Source organism: Thamnophis sirtalis, unplaced genomic scaffold (assembly GCF_051295495.1).
Source record: "Thamnophis sirtalis isolate CommonGarterSnake01/CBP01778 unplaced genomic scaffold, rThaSir2_p1.2 scaffold_3, whole genome shotgun sequence".
NCBI lineage: Eukaryota > Metazoa > Chordata > Lepidosauria > Squamata > Natricidae > Thamnophis > Thamnophis sirtalis.
The window spans coordinates 130,187,243-130,203,486 of NW_028261383.1; the positions used below are offsets into that span (position 1 = coordinate 130,187,243).

Consider the following 16,244-nt stretch of genomic DNA (forward strand, 5'->3'; position numbering starts at 1 on the left):
GCAGCTGGAAGACTACAGGCCAAGGAGGAACACTGAATCTGATCTGCACTGTTTGTCAGAGGCTATGTAGGATCACATGTTCTCGCCACTTTGTTCGTCTTGGGCCCAGGTTCATCCGGAAAAGGAATATAGCCAAAACTTAGCCATTGCTATGGGAAAGTGGCAGGAAATGACAAAGGAGGTATAGCTTTAATGTTTGTGCGTGTGTGATTGTGGAAGGGAGGGAAGAGAGGTTTTCAATATTTGTTTAATGGGGGTGGTGGTATTTTAGACATATTTAAAAAAAAAAATTTGGGAGTTTCCAGAATGGGAAGGGGAGTGTTACAACCTATTTTGCTCTAGAACAGTGATGGCAAAACTTTTCAGCACCGAGTGCCCAAACTGGAATGCATTTATGTACGTGTGCGCTGGAATGCCAAAAACCTGAAGACCAGTTGGCTGGTGCGCATGCACACATTGGAAACCCAAAGACCAGGTGCATGTATGTACCGGCTAGCTGGTCTTCGGGTTTCCAGAGCTTTGACACACACAAAAACCAGTTGGCTGGTACGCATGCGCGCGCCGGAAACCAAAAGAGCAGCTGGCAATGGCGCACATGGCCACAAAAAGTGCTCTGCGTGTCACCTCTGGCCTGCGTGCCATGGGCTGGCCATCACGGCTCTAGAACAAGGGCTAAGAAATGACTTACTCAGAGATTTATTTATGTGCTTGGAAGTATAGTTTTCTGAATCCCCAAGGAACTCTCTGAAACTGCTCTTGCGCCCTGCCACAAAAATTATAGCCAGCACAAAAGCCCTGAAGGTTTAACCAGCTAGCTTCATTTGTGGCAAGAATATCACAGTCTGCAATGCAAAAGAGCTTCCATGGCTGCTCTTCTGAGCTTCTCAGCTCCATCCCTCCTGCTCCTCCTCTTAGCTTTCTTGCAACATACTGCCACTTTCATAGCCAGGTTCAGAGAAGAGACAAGGGTGGTAGAAAGAAGACTTGCTCAGCCAATTATTTAGATCACTGTTGCTGAAGTTAAGGCTAAGAAAATTGTGGGGAATAAATTGAATGCGACTTGGAAGGGTCCATGTTACAGAAGCAGTCATGAAATGTTAAATTTAAGATTAACTAAATTAACCCGAGACAAAGAAATCAAAAAAGCATTTTGTGCTGACAGATGGAAGGGACTATAGGTGCAGCCATTCATACAGGCATCCTCTTGCCTCTCTCTTGCAGGTAGCTACCTATTTTTTCTTAAGTGGGGTTAGCATCATTTCAATCTGCAAGTATTTCTGAAAATGTCCACACGATGTATGGAGGATTCCCTTGCCTTTGTAGAAGTTACCCTGTTTTCTTTCTATACAGGAGCTGGAGACTCAATATTCTCCTAGCAGGTGGTCTCCACGGCTGGATAAGGAAGTTGTGATTGAGGCACACGTGAAAGCAGTGACTGAAGGTAGGGGCCATCCAAGAGCCAGAAAAATTGAGTAAGCAGAAAGACTACTGTGTTTCCCCAAAAATGAGACATATTTTCTCATATTTATGAAAATATTTTCTTTTGACCCCCAAAATATGGCTTTGGCCTTATTTTTAGGACATGCCATATTTTTGGGGAAATACGGTACCTTCCTATAGACTTCCCAGTTACTCTGGATTGTGGCTTTATTGCCAAAATATACTAGAGCCATGATGGCAAACAAGTGGTGGGTTTCAAAAAAAATTGGAACCTACTCTGTGGGTGTGGTCTCCTTTGTGGGAGTGGCTTGCCGGCCATGTGACCTGGTGGGAGTAGCTTGCCGGCCATGTGTTTTGTTGAACATATGCACATATTTCTCTCTCTCTCTTTCTCTGTCTCTCTCTCTCTCTTCCTTCCTTTTGTCTCTCTGTCCCTTTTTTCTTTTTTTCTTTCATCTCTCACTCTTTTTCTTTCTTTCTTTTTTATTTATTTATTTATTTCTTCCTTTCTTTCTTTCTCTCTCTCTCTCTCTGTGTCAGTCTGTGTGTGTAGGGGGCAGTAGTGGGTTTCAAAAATTTTTGGAACCTCTTCTGTAGGTGTGGCCTACTATCTGGGTCCACTGGTGGAACCTCTTCTAACCAGTTTGGTAGATTTGACGAATCGGTTCTACCGAATAGGTGCAAACTGGTAGGAACCCACCTCTGTGGCAAACCTATGGCATGCGTGCCACAGGAGGCAGGTGGAGCCCTATTTGCTGGCACACGAGTTGTCAGCTCCATCGTGCATACGTTCACAGGCCATCTGATTTTCAGCCTTCCAGAGGACTGGGGAAGACCATTTTTGCTCCCCCCACCAGGCTTCAGGAAAGCCTCCAGAGCCTGGGGAGGATAAAAAATGGGCCCAACAGGCCTATTGGAAGTTTGGAAACGATCTGTTTCTGGCTTCTGGAGGGCCTCTGAGGGCCAGGGGAGCTGCTTTCACCCTCCCTAGGCTTCAGGAAAGCCTCCAGAGCCTGGGGAGGGTGAAAAACAGGTCCAACTGGCTTACTGGAAGTTCTTTGGCCCGCTGGGCCCGTTTTCCACCCTCCCCCCAGAGGAAATGCCAAACTCCGCTTGGAGGCAAGCAGTGTGGCACGCATGGGGGGAACATGAAGGGGTTTTTTGCATGCATCCCCATGTGGGGACGTGTTTTGCATGATGGGTGCCAGCATGTCCATGAACTATTGCGTGCATGCTCATATTTTTGGCACCCAACAACCAAAAGGTTAGCCATCACTGTACTAGAGCATCGGAGTCCTCTCCAGCAAAACAGGCAGCAAGCATGCTTTTTTAAAACATGATTACATTGCCAAGATTAATTATGTCGTAGCAGGTGTTCCCTTGTTTGTAAACTCTGAAATAATTACAAAAAATTGCACACAGCTGCAAGCATAGAAATCCTTATTGTTCCCCCCCCCAAAAATACAATAAATAAGGCAAATAAATCCCAAAATACATCTGACGGCAACAAGGTCCCCAAAGCACTCCTCAAAAGCTCAGCCTTCAACTTTTTCCAGAAGGTGGAAAATACTGAAATAAATTGGTGAATATGGCATTTCTAATGAGTAGGCCATACAGATCAAGGTATGGAAAGAAAAACATACCAAGGAAGAGCTGGGCAAGTCTGGAAAAAAACATGGAGAGCTCCATCCTTTGAAGCTATGTCAAAGTGAAGAGCCACTGTTCTCCCAGGAAGCAAACAGAATCAGTTGCAGTTGTAACAATACCGTGTTTCTCTGAAAATAAGACAGGGTCTTATTGTCTTTTTACCTACAAAATATGGCTTGGGCCATATTATCAGGGAAGGGTTTATTGTTTTGGGGTTGCCAGGCATCTGCTCTCTTGCAAGTGGGTCCCAAAGAGTTGTAAGTCAAGGACTGCCTATATGAGGATTCAATAAGATCTGGAACATCTTGGAGGGCAGCCCAAATAATATTTAGGAAGGGTGGTTGCTGCATTTGTTTGTGTTTTCTTCCAATACTCTGCAGGTTCTCAAAATGCCCAGGCATTCACCCAAACTCTGCTGAATGTCCCCTATGGCTCCAGTGAGGGAGAGAAACTGGATGTGTATCTTCCTAAAAAACACGTTGAAAGTAAGAGCACAAAAGGTGGGGTGAGGGCTCTGAAAGAAGCAGGGTAGGGAAATAGGAAAACAGAGAGCAGGACGTGAAGGCTGGACATGGGTAGATGAGCATGGAAATGGCCTCCAAGAATGTAGTTGTTTGGTAAATCCTCAGCCCTGAAAGGAAGAAACTTAAGATTGGCCCGTTTTAATACTTTTGATGTAAGGGGTGGGAGAGAAAGTCTCCGTCATGCTTTCAAGAATCTCCTACTATTATATACTTGGCAACACTAGACTTCATCAGTTGTTGTGGTGATGATCTCTTGACCTGATCTACCGACTGCTGTTATGTCTCAGAGGTAGCAATGTCACTTAGACTTATATGCAGCTTCATAGAGTGCTTTACATCCCTTTCTAAGCAGTTTACAGAGTCAGAATATTGCCCCTAACAATCTGGGTCCTCATTTTACTGACCTTGGAAGGATGGAAGGCTGAATCCACCTCGAGTTGATCAGGATCGAACTGCTGGCAGTCGACAGAATTAGCCTGTAATACTGCATTCTAACCACTGCGCCACCATGGCTCTTAGCTAAGATGAACAAAGACTGGGAGGGATGGTACATTTGGGGAAAGTTACAGTAGACAATGCTTTTGGTGACTTGTTATCCCATTTCAGCCTTTCCTCTGGTCCTCTATATTCATGGTGGCTACTGGCAAAGTTTGAGGTGAGTTGTATTGGAGGCTGCAACGGTCTACATTTTCCAATTGCTAGACTTCAGTCAGTGGCACTCTGGCTAGAAGAACCTCTTTTTTGATGGAGGACATCTACTGTTATAACAACTGACCTTTTTTGTTTCTTCCTAGCAAAGATGTTTCCGGTTTTGCTGCATGTCCTCTAGTGAAGCAAGGCATTGCCTTGGCTGCAGTTGGCTATGATGTGGCTCCAAAAGGTATAGTATGCTGGCTCAGGTGCATTGCACACCCTGCTTTCCTCTGACTAACCATGGTATTGTGTTCTCTGCCCAGGCCAGCTGGAGGTGATGGTTGAGCAGGTGCGGCATAGTGTGGCTTTTGCAGTTCAGCAATATACAGGGATCAGGTAAGAGGGGCTTCAGAAGTTGCATGAGTAATAAACACGCAACCTTGAGAAAGAGAAACTTGGATTCCAACTGATAACCTGCCCAGGTTTAGAACTCAGCTTAATAGATGTTGAGTGATTGACTCTTCAACCAGTTTTCCCTTCTCTATCAGCATCAGCATCTCTTCTTTGCTCTAACCACTTCTTGTATTGTAACCACTTCTCCTTTTCTTGCAGTGGGGTCTACCTGCTTGGGCACTCGGCAGGAGCCCACCTAGCAGCCATGGTGCTTTCCACAGATTGGGCAAAATTTGGTGTTGAGCCAAACATCAAAGGTATTGCCTGGGAGAAATTCATCCTGTTTTTCTCACTTTTTTTGCCTCATTATTTCCTCGGATTCTCTTGCTTGAATATCATGCATACTGGAATATTACAGAGTCTTATTTTCTTTTGACCCCCAAAATAAGCACTTGGCCTTATGTTCGGGGAGGTCTTATTATTTTTGAGGTGCAGCAAGTGTGGTCACCTCATGGCTGTTGCAATATTTGGGGGGCAGGGTTTATTTTAGCGCATGCGCTCAAAGCCCAATTGGGCTTATTATCCGGGAGGTCTTATTTTCGGGGTAGATCGAGTTGGAATCCATTTAAAACAATCCAGATTTTATTTTAATTATTAAATTATTAATTAAGTTATTTTTAATTATTTTTCACTGTAGGTGTCTTTTTGGTGAGCGGGATTTATGATTTGGAACCCATTACACACACTTATGTTAATGATCTGTTGCAGTTGAGCCGGTAAGGAACATTCCTAGAACTGTTTAATTTGGGCAGAGCAGAAACATAACAGTAGCTCTCTTGTAACTGTCAATTCTTCAGGTTGACTTGAAGCAGGAAGTACTATATTAATTATATACACAAGCTGCAGTATTTATATAATACAGCACAATAGCCCTTTAGCTTCCTGAGTGATCTGTACAGGGAGAAACAAGTATACAGCCAAATAATTTAAATCTCTGATTAGTTCATTATCTTTATTTTAGAACTTTTCTCTCGAATGCCTTCTGTGCATTCTAGATTTGTGTGCATTATATACATGTAGCTTCTTGTGTGCTCCATTTGCATATCACATTGTCTTTTCAGCCAATGTATAGAAATATTATATCCCAAACACATGGTACATATTCGCACAGCAAAGTTTTTTGAACCCATGGACTTCATTCTCTCATTTGCATTTAGTGTGATAAATGCATTCAAAATAGAGTTATAAATAGAAAGGGCTATTTGTATTTTTGCCTCATTCACATGCGTGCCCATCTGTCAAAGTCTGCTTCCTTTACCTCACTACTAATTTTAACAGTGTGTTTTCTTTCTTCAGTGCAGTGGCCCAAGAGAATAGCCCTTTGCGGTGTATGCCAAAGGTGAAAGACAAGAAAACCTGCCAGGTGCTCATTGCAGTAGCCCAGCATGACCCACCTGAGTTCCACAGACAATCTCAGGAATATTGTCAGGTATATTGATTACACACTCCATTTGAAATGTAGGAGTTCAATGACCAGAGAAAGCAGTTAAGAAAAAATAATAATGCCCTTTTGTATGGAAACAAACATGTCTAAACAAACATGCAAGCCTTTTGATCCTTTGGAAATACAGCTAGTCCTTGACTTACGACTACAATTGAGCTCAACATTTCTGTTTTGCCCCATTTTATGACTTTTCTTGCCACAGTTGTTAAATGAATCACTGCTGTTGTTAAGTTAGTCACACGGTTGTTAAGTGAATCTGGATTCCCCATTGACTTCACTTGTCAGAAGTTTGCAAAATGTGACCACATGACCCCAGAATACTGTAACCATTATAAATATGAATCAATTGTCAAGTGTCCAAATTTTGATCACATGACCATGGGCATGCTGCAATAATTGTAAGTGTGAAAAAAGTAACTTTTTCAGTGCCATTGTAACTTTGAACAGTCACTAAATGAATGGTTTTAAGTCGAGGACATGTATTTCACAAAGGTTTAAGCAAGTATGGTATCAGGTCCGCAGCTGGTTCCTTTTACGTGCCACACTCTTTGACGTGCCACACTCTCTATTATTTTACTGTGCTTTTTCATTAGTGGGGAATGGAAGGGGGAATAGTAAGGAGTAGAATGTGTTGTTGTCAAAATAAAAAATTCCCTCCTAGAAGCCCAAGGTCATCCTTTGTCTCTACACCTCTGAGCCTGACTGGAACTGGATGGGTGGAACTGCCAGCGTGGCAATGGAAGATTGGACCATGTGATGGACTTGTGGGTGTGGGGGCAAGATCATGAACTTTCACCTGGGTGGGAAACCCAGGAAGTTTTCAGATTCGGGTTTTCCACAGATCTGCCAACATGTTTCTCTTAATAAATTGGAAGTTTAAGGAAAGTTCTGCCTTAGACTCTAATTTAATTTTGGATGATATTTGGAACGCTGACATATGGCTGATATTGTCTTCTCTTCAGCCAGTCCTTTAAAAGGCATAATTTTAACTTTCATCCATCTTTTAATTCTATTATTTACCTCGAGCAATCAGTGTAAAATAGTAGGGAGTAAATCAAAGTACGTTGCGATCATGTTTGTGCATCTAAAATATGTATTGCATTTATATATCTAAATGTAAGACTAAAAATGCATACTCCTAGTGGTTGACTTACAACCACAATTGAGCCCAGAATTTCTGTTGTTAAGTGAGATATTTGTTAAGTGAGTTTTGCCCCATTTTTCGAGCTTTCTTGCCACAGTTGTTAAGTGGATCACTGCGGTTGTTAAGTGAATTCAGCTTCCCCATTGACTTTGCTTGTCAGAAACTCACAAAAAGGGGATCCCATGACCCCGGGACACTGCAACCATCATAAATATCAGGCAGTTGCCAAGTGTCTGAATTTTGATCACATGACTGGGGAGATGCTGCAAAGGTCGTAACTGTGAAAAACAATCATAAGTCACATTCTTTAGTGCCATTGTAACTTTGAATGGTTACTAAATGACTTGTTGTAAGTTGAGGGCTATCTGTATTTGGACCATTCTTTTCTGTTTGGAGAGGGATGCCTAAATCGTTGTCAAATGCACCCCTTCCATTGTGCCACTTCAACTTCCTCAAGAAGACAAATAGATGTCCTCTCCCGCATACATTTTTTGTTTGCCCGTTTTTTAAAAAAAATATCTATTCTCCTATCCTGAATTCTACATCATTATTGTTGTGTTACTTTAATTTATGTTCTGCCTTTCTACTTGTTGGGTACTCAGGGCAATTGAACTTGTACCTACCATGGTGGGAGCCATTTTGTTCACACCCTTTTTATTTTATTATTTATTTGTTTGTTTGTTTGTTTATTTATTTATTTATCTCACAGGCTCTTCGTACAGCAGGTTGGAAGGTCTCCTTGCTAGACCTAGCAGGCACAGATCACTTTGATGTCATTGAGAAACTCTCCCAAGAGAACTATCTCCTCACACAGGTATAGCGGCTAAGAGATTTGGCAGTAAAAATGAGAGCATTTAGGAACGGATTGGACTGAACTTGTGCTATAAACTATGCTTCAGACAGTCATCATGACATTTAGAAAATAATGGGTCATTCACAGACAAATGAGAGCTGTAGCTTCTGGACTTCCTGTGGGGAAAATGATAATTGAGACACATTCAGAGATGACATCCCAGCTCTTTTATGCTCCCTGTGCAACAGGAGACCTTAATTCTTCCTCCAGATTGAAGAAGGAAGCTAGGAATCCACTATTCAATTCCCAGACTATTGCTTCTCATGAATAAATGGCAGAAACAGAAGTTTCCTCAGTTGGCTTGTGAATTGAGTGACAAGGGGGTAGGGACAGTGGTGGCATTCATTTTTTTTTACTACCGGTTCTGTGGGCATGGCTCGGTGGGCGTGGCATGGCTTGGTGGACATGGCAGGGGAAGGATACTACAAAATCCCCATTCTCTCCCCACTCCAGGGGAAGGATACTGTAAAATCTCCATTCTCTCCCCACTCCAGGGGAAGGATACTGCAAAATCCCCATTTCCTCCGGATCAGCTAGGACTCGGGAGGCAGAACAGATGGGTGTGGCCCAGTCAGAGGTGGTATTTACCAGTTCTCCGAATTACTCAAAATTTCCACTACTATTTCTCTAGAACTGGTCAGAACCTGCTGAATACCACCTCTGGGGTAGGATCTTCATTGAGTCCACAGTTGCAATGTAATCAAAATTACACTCACCAAAAACACCCTTCCTAATTTCTAAAACACTTTTGGATTTATTTTTTTCTACAGTGAAAGAGAGACTTTCTTTGGATTGCATAAATACTGGATGAGTTTGTTATTTCTTAAGTTGTGTTTAAATTAAAACATTAGAAACTCTTACTGGCATTTGCTTGGCTCACAAAAATTTGGAAATAAAAGAGACTAAAACATTTAGACAGCATTACTTTTTAAATGTTTTAAAAAATTTAGCTTGTCACCCATTTGTCGTCTTTAGGAACAAATAGTTCTCTTTTTTGAATTAAGGGATAATATTATATATTCTACCAGCAGAGTGTGTTATAGACCATGACTGCATGGTGCTAGATGAAGTTCCTGTGATAAGCAGGTTCCACAGGCTGGGATGAAAGGAGCATTTAATGATTTGAGTAAGAGATTGATACAATCTCTAGAGGTACAATTTGAAATTTGGACAAAATACAAGAAGAATTCAGAAGAAATTAAACAAGTCACTAACAGGATGGATTTTTTATAGAAAACTAGGGATTTGAAGCTACAGAAAGAATTGAAAAATTTGGTTATGCCAGAACCGAGACAGAGGGAATTTTGCTTGCACTGCAGGTCTATTCCAGAAGATACCTTGAGAATATATGAAAAAAGCTTTTCCAGGAATTAGTTGATTTGTTGAACTGGGTAGTGGGAAAGGGATGATGAAGAACCGGACAAGGTGTATCATGTGGATTCACATTTTGTTGCATTAAGAAAAACACCAAGATATATTTTGGTACATTTATTGAGGAAAAGAACAGGGGACCAATTTTTGCAATGTGATTTTGAGGCAAGATTGAAATTTATAATGTTGATGCCATTGTTTTAAAGGAGATTCCCATTAGGATCTTGCGTACTTCTTCCAAATAGATTTTTTGAAACAGAAAAATATTCCATTTTATTGGCACACATTGGAAGGAATAATTGTTAAATGAGTTTTGCCCCATTTTATGACCTTTCTTGCCTTAGTTGTTAAGTGAATTACTGCAGTTGTTAAGCTTCACTTGGCTTCCACATTGACTTCTCCTGAGATTGCAAAAGGTATTCATCTGACCCTAAGATACTGCAAGCATCTGAATTTTAAAGATGTGACCATTAGGATGCTGTAACAGTTGGGCGAAAAATGGTCATAAGTCACTTTTTTCAGTCCCATTGTAACTTTGAACAGTCACTAAATGAATGGTTGTAAATTGAAGACTATCTGTAAACACAATCGCCAAGAAACAATGGTAGAACAAAATTTATCAATACTTTCATAATCCCATAGCATATTGTGAAGATTCCTATACCAACAATGGAGATATTGGTAGCTACAAAAAAGATTGAAACAGGGAAGGCATCAGGACCAGACAGATTACAAGTTCTTATTATAAATATTTTTAAATATCAACTTTCATTTTACAAGGTGATGCAATGCCAGAATCCTGGAAAGAGGCAAATACTGTGTTGCCAAAAGGAGGACAAGAACTAGCCTTACAAAAAGATTATAAATCAATTTCTTTATTGAACAGTTACTATAAAATATTTTAATCAGTTCTAGCAGCCAAGTTAAAAATATTATCACAAGAGTTTATTCACAAGACCAATTGGATTTTTCCCCCCTGAAAAGACAATTAAAAGACAATGGGAGAATAATACTATGATGAGTCACCTGGAGTCATTGATTGAGATGGGTGGTCACAGAAACTGAATGAATAAATGAATAAAAAATAGTGGATATAATATTTACAACGACATAATGAAAAACAACTGCATTAATTTTCTTAGTTGTCAAGAAAACATTTCACAATTTGAACTGGTCCTTCTTGTTTAAAATTATGGAAGATATGGCTTTTGGTGAGAATTGTCTTCATGGAATCAAGTCAATAGCTACCATACATCTCAAAAAAAGCTTGAGTTATAGTTAATGGTGATCTCACTATTACATGATATTCAGAAGGGACAAGATGGGATTGTTCTCTGTCTCCTTTGTTGTTTATTTTGGTTCTTGAAGTGTTGATTAGAGACATTAGACAAGAAAATATAATGGATTTGAAAATAAAAAATAAGTCCTTTAAATCAAGAGCTTTTGCTTATCGTTTAGTTTTGATGTTAGCGGGCCCTTCAAAAGGAATTGAAGCTTTGATTAAAAAAATGGAAAGATTAGCAGGTTTTAAGATTAGTACACAGAAAATAAAGATGTTGGTTAAAATATGACTGCACAAGATCAAGATGTGTTGAATTTTCTTTATTGTAATGATAAGATGATTAAGAAAACATCTTATTTTTTTTTAAAAAAGAAAAAGACAGAATTGTAGTTTCTATATGCCTCTTTGAAATCAATTAAAATTATGGATAGATTCAGGATTTCAAGGTTTGAAAAAATGGCTGGAAATGGAATAAGCAGGGAAGTTTCCACACAACACTTAAGCATCAGCATTACAGAGCTACAAAGGGATCCCATGTTACTAGGGAACAAAGTGCCTACAGACAGTCCTCACCTTGTGACCATTCATTCAGGGTCCATTTGAAGTTAAAACAGCACTTAATGGATGATGGTGACCACCAGTCCTCAGAGTTTTAGCTGTCTCAGCATCCCCATGATCTGTGTGCTTTGCAACAAGTTTGTACTTATAACTGGTTGCCAAGTGCCCCATGATTGCCATTTGCAACCTTCCGTGCTGACTTCCCAAGGAAATCAAAGGGGAAGCCTGTAGAGAAGATTGCAAGTCACTGGGGTAAGTCTGCCCCATCTTCACACTCTACTTCCTGGCCCCTCTGGACTCACTCTGTATCAGCCACTCACATACACTTGTGCACTCAAACAGACTACACCCCCATGCACCCTCTACTCCCCATGCACCACCTCTTGCACACCCATCACTGATTCAGATGGTGCTTTTTGTGCACCAATCCTGTACTGTGCCTCTAATGTACCCTGCTGTGCACCCTATTTATGTTGCGGAAACACACACACTTTACCTGCCTGAGAGCCTATGATTGGCACTTCCTGTTGGCTTCCCCACTGATTTTGCTTGTGGGAAGCCAGCAGGAAGTTGCCTTGCCTAATAAACATGGGCTTCAGTTAATGACAGCAACCAAAACTTCAGAGATTGCCATTGTTAAATGATGTGATCATGTTTATAACTGCATTGCTTGGCAAGGGAAATTATGATCCAATTGCTATTGTCGTCTAGAACTACCTACACATATTCCTACATAAGGCCAACATAGCTAATAATTTGGGCTTTTTCACATCTGTCTCCTGTGGCAGCAAAAAGCTAATTAGGGAGCCAAAATACATTCAAAGGGGCCGTTTTCAATAATATGGATTATGCACCCAACTCTAAAGTACAAATTGATCATTTCCTTTATTGCAGTTTGTCAAGTCCATTTTGTAAAACACAGCAAATAATCTTATATTCACAGGCCCATTGCAATCACAAATTGACTGAGTAATGTGACAACTGATTCAATGGGAACTTATTACTCCTTTATTGGAAGAAATAACCTTTTGGGTTCAGTTCCAAGTGGGGAGAAAGACACTGGAAACATGGCAGCTGTTTGGAAAGATGGTTTTAATGGTGGACAGAATCACATGCCTTGAAGATGTTGGGTGAAGAAAAAAGGGAAGAGATGCTGAGAGTGCCTGAGTTTTATGCCCTCTCTGGGCTTTTGAATTTGAGCTTGTATTCTGACTCCCATGAGGCTCGACTTCCGGAGGCCAAACCCCCACTGTAGGGAGGAGGAACCGACCAGGTGGTTCCGCCCCAGGCGACTTATGGAGCCGCTAAGGTTCCAGACGGAGCTTGGGGTCATTCCTGATACTTTCGCCCACAGTCCGGTAGAGACTCTGGTTGCTGCTTGGCACTCGGCAGCATCGGAGGCCCTCGACCGGATTGCGCCACTACGGCCCCTCCGAGGCGGCGGATCCCGGAGACCTCCTTGGTTCACCGAGGAACTCCGGGAGATGAAGCGCCGGAGGAGATGCCTAGAGCACCGATGGAGGTCCGATAAGTCCGAAGCGAACCGAGCAATGGTAACCACCTGCACCAAGGAATACACCAGGGCACTTAGGGCAGCGAAAAGATCTCATATAGCCACCTTGGTTGCGTCCGCTGAGTCTCGCCCAGCCGCCCTGTTTAGGATAACCCGCTCCCTATTAAATAAGAGGGAAGCGGGGGAACCCTTGCAGGGCAGAGCTGAGGATTATGCCCAATTCTTAGCGGACAAAATTGCTCGGTTTCGGTCGGACTTGGACTCCATCTCTGCAGTTCCAGCCGAGGCACAAGAGGATCAAGTAGACCATCTCTGGGTTGAGTTTCAGGATGTTGCCCCTGGGGATGTGGACAAGGCCATGAGGGCTGTAAGTGCCTCCACCTGTGTACTGGATCCGTGTCCCTCATGGCTGGTTACTAACAGCAGTGAGGTGACACGAGGCTGGATCCAGGAGGTTGTTACCGCCTCTCTTCGGGAGGGGAACTTCCCCTCCACATTAAAAGCGGCGGTGGTGAGACCCCTCCTAAAGAAGCCATCTCTGGATCCAGCTATTCTTAATAACTATCGCCCAGTCTCCAACCTTCCCTTTCTTGGGAAGGTTGTTGAGAAGGTGGTGGCCTTCCAGCTCCAGCGGTCCTTGGAGGAAGCAAGCTATCTCGACCCCTTCCAGTCAGGCTTCAGACCCGGTTACAGCACAGAAACCGCTTTGGTCGCATTGACCGATGATCTTTGGAGAGCCAGAGATGGAGGACATCCCTCCATCCTGGTTCTCCTTGACCTCTCAGCGGCTTTCGATACCATCGACCATGGTATCCTTCTGTGACGACTGCGGGAGGTGGGAGTGGGAGGCACCGTGTTGCGGTGGTTCTCCTCCTACCTCTCGGACAGGTCGCAGTCGGTGTTAGTGGGGGGGCAGAGATCGACCCCTAGGCCCCTAACATATGGGGTGCCTCAGGGTTCGGTCTTATCCCCCCTACTATTTAACATCTACATGAAACCGCTGGGAGAGATCATCCGCAGGCACGGGATAAGATACCACCAATATGCGGACGATACCCAGTTGTATCTGTCCGCCCCGTGCCAACTCAATGAAGCGGCAGACGTGATGAGCCGGGGTCTTGAGGCCGTTATGGACTGGATGAGGGCTAACAAGCTTGTACTCAACCCAGAAAAGACCGAGTGGCTGTTGTGTTTCCTTCCCAAAAATTCGACCAATATTCCATCACTCAGGCTGGGGGGTCGAATTTTATACCCCTCAGAGAGGGTTCGCAACTTGGGAGTCCTCCTGGATCCACAGCTATCTTTTGACCACCACCTGACGGCTGTGACCAGGGGGGCATTTGCCCAGGTTTGCCCGGTGCGCCAGTTGCGACCCTTCCTGAATCGGGAGGCTCTCACAACAGTCACTCGGGCCCTTGTGACCTCTAGGCTGGAATACTGCAATGTGCTCTACATGGGGCTGCCCTTGAAGAGCATCCGGCGACTGCAGCTAGTCCAGAACGCGGCCGCGCGAGTGATTGTGGGTGCACCTCGGTTCACCCACATAACACCTATCCTCCGCGAGCTGCGCTGGCTACCTGTCGATCTCCGGGTGCGCTTCAAGGTGCTACTAGTCACCCATAAAGCCCTGCATGGTAGTGGATCTGCGTACTTGAGAGACCGCCTTCTGCCAATTACCTCCCTGCGACCAATTAGATCTCATAGATTGGGCCTCCTCCGAATTCCATCGGCCAGCCAGTGCCGGCTGGCAACTACAAGGAGGAGGGCCTTTTCAGTGGTTGCTCCGACCCTTTGGAACGAGCTCCCCGTGGAGATTCGTACTCTCACCACCGTCCAGGCCTTCCGCATAGCCCTTAAGACCTGGCTAGCCCGACAGGCCTGGGGACAAAGATAGCCGCCCCTCCCGAATGATGAATGAATGTTGCTCATTATTTTTACTTATATGTGTCTATGTTATTGTTTGTATTCCCCCCTCCTGATTTTATGTGAGCCGCCCTGAGTCCCCTCAGGGAAAAGGGCGGCCTATAAATGTTAATAAAATTCTAAATTCTAAATGCAGGGGCAACTCTGTAGGCTGTCCTGTAATGATGTAATGAAAGGGCTTTGGGATTCTTATTATGGTTCTGCCTGAAGGAGATAGATGCTTGTTATGTAGAATAACTGGCTCAGGCCTTAATTGGCCCATTGACAAAGCTGGGTGTGTGTGAGAGTTTTTGCCTCTCTTTTAGGTGAAATATTCTGTACTTTTAATGTTTCCTAAATATTTCCTAAATAGTAAATATTTCCTAGGAGAGGGGTGGGTGCTAACTTCCTATACCTATACCTGCGAGAAGAAAAGAATTACATGTCCCTATTCCTTCTGTTCCAGGTGATTTTGAACATGATTTCAAGTGGCTGAAGCCAGGAAAGGAGAAATTGCTGTCTGCCTGCTGTCTTCTTCTCCACTGTCTTTCCACTGAACTCCTTTAGTCTTTTCTTTTTTCAGTTGCAGATGAATTGAGACCAGAGATATCACTTTGAAACAGCTCACCTCTGTTCTCACACTGTGACATCTATTATGGCACAAGAGATGAAAAGCAATAAAGAAAACCAGAGCCTGAATTACATCTTTATCATAGTTGTACATTACCTGTCCCAAAGGATGTAGCTTGGGAATGACTCTTCCAGCAATACAAAATTGCTGCATAAATTACCATTTTTCTCTATTTTGCTTTAGTCTCAAACTGCAGGCATATATTTTTCCCTTTGAGCAGCAACTGCATATGATGTTCTGGGTTAATTTAAAGCCATCATGATCAGAATAGTAAAACTATGAGTTAGCTCAGTAGTAGCGGTTCTTTTTGGTTATGGCTCCCTGTACATTTGAGGACTATATACCGGTATGTCTTCATAAAAAATGGGAAGGAATCATCCAGCCCATTTTCCTCCTATCTCAAAGCAATTTTTGTTAGGAAATTACTGGGGCCAATTTCCAGTTTAGTTTGCACCTGGATCAATCTTAGGTAATATTTGCATCTAGATCAGAGCAAAGATACAGCCAATCACTCCAGCTAGCAAAAGTATAGTTGGTATCTGTGTATTAAATATTAGCAAAGACTAGAAAGAGTTAACAGGCAAAAATTGGACAAGACAGTGAGAGAGAAAAATATCAAACAAGTAATTACATTTGTAATTGGACCTCTTAACTGCAATTCAGGGTAAGTTTACGAGAGAACAATAGAAGTGTAAGAAAAAATAATAAATTTTAAAGAATTAGCCTGGAGAAAAAGCTACTTATGCACTTTTCTTTAAATACCACTTATAATTTTGCTGCTTTTTGTGTTCATTCTGGCTGATAAATCATACAGTCTAAAAAAAGTAAACTATTATTTTAACTTTATTT

The 16,244-nt window shown here is 42.6% G+C and overlaps 1 protein-coding gene across 1 annotated transcript; it reads left to right on the plus strand.

The window, feature by feature from the left end:
- Positions 1 to 8: 8 nt before the first annotated feature.
- On the plus strand, positions 9 to 15,331 carry AFMID (arylformamidase). The gene is made up of 11 exons (XM_014052959.2): positions 9 to 181; positions 1,351 to 1,441; positions 3,468 to 3,572; positions 4,218 to 4,266; positions 4,406 to 4,491; positions 4,568 to 4,640; positions 4,857 to 4,954; positions 5,335 to 5,413; positions 5,994 to 6,126; positions 7,995 to 8,099; positions 15,231 to 15,331. The coding sequence occupies exons 1-11, from the start codon at positions 77 to 79 to the stop codon at positions 15,258 to 15,260; spliced, it is 954 nt and encodes a 317-aa protein (XP_013908434.2). The 5' UTR covers positions 9 to 76; the 3' UTR covers positions 15,261 to 15,331.
- Positions 15,332 to 16,244: the final 913 nt, after the last annotated feature.

Excerpts from the sequence above, each read along its gene's own strand:
- AFMID (XM_014052959.2), top strand. The coding sequence starts at position 77 with ATGTTCTCGCCACTTTGTTCGTCTTGGGCCCAGGTTCATCCGGAAAAG. Across the intron at positions 4,492-4,567 it reads CTATGATGTGGCTCCAAAAG|GCCAGCTGGAGGTGATGGTT; the intron begins GTATAGTATGCT and ends TTCTCTGCCCAG. Across the intron at positions 8,100-15,230 it reads AGAACTATCTCCTCACACAG|GTGATTTTGAACATGATTTC; the intron begins GTATAGCGGCTA and ends CTTCTGTTCCAG.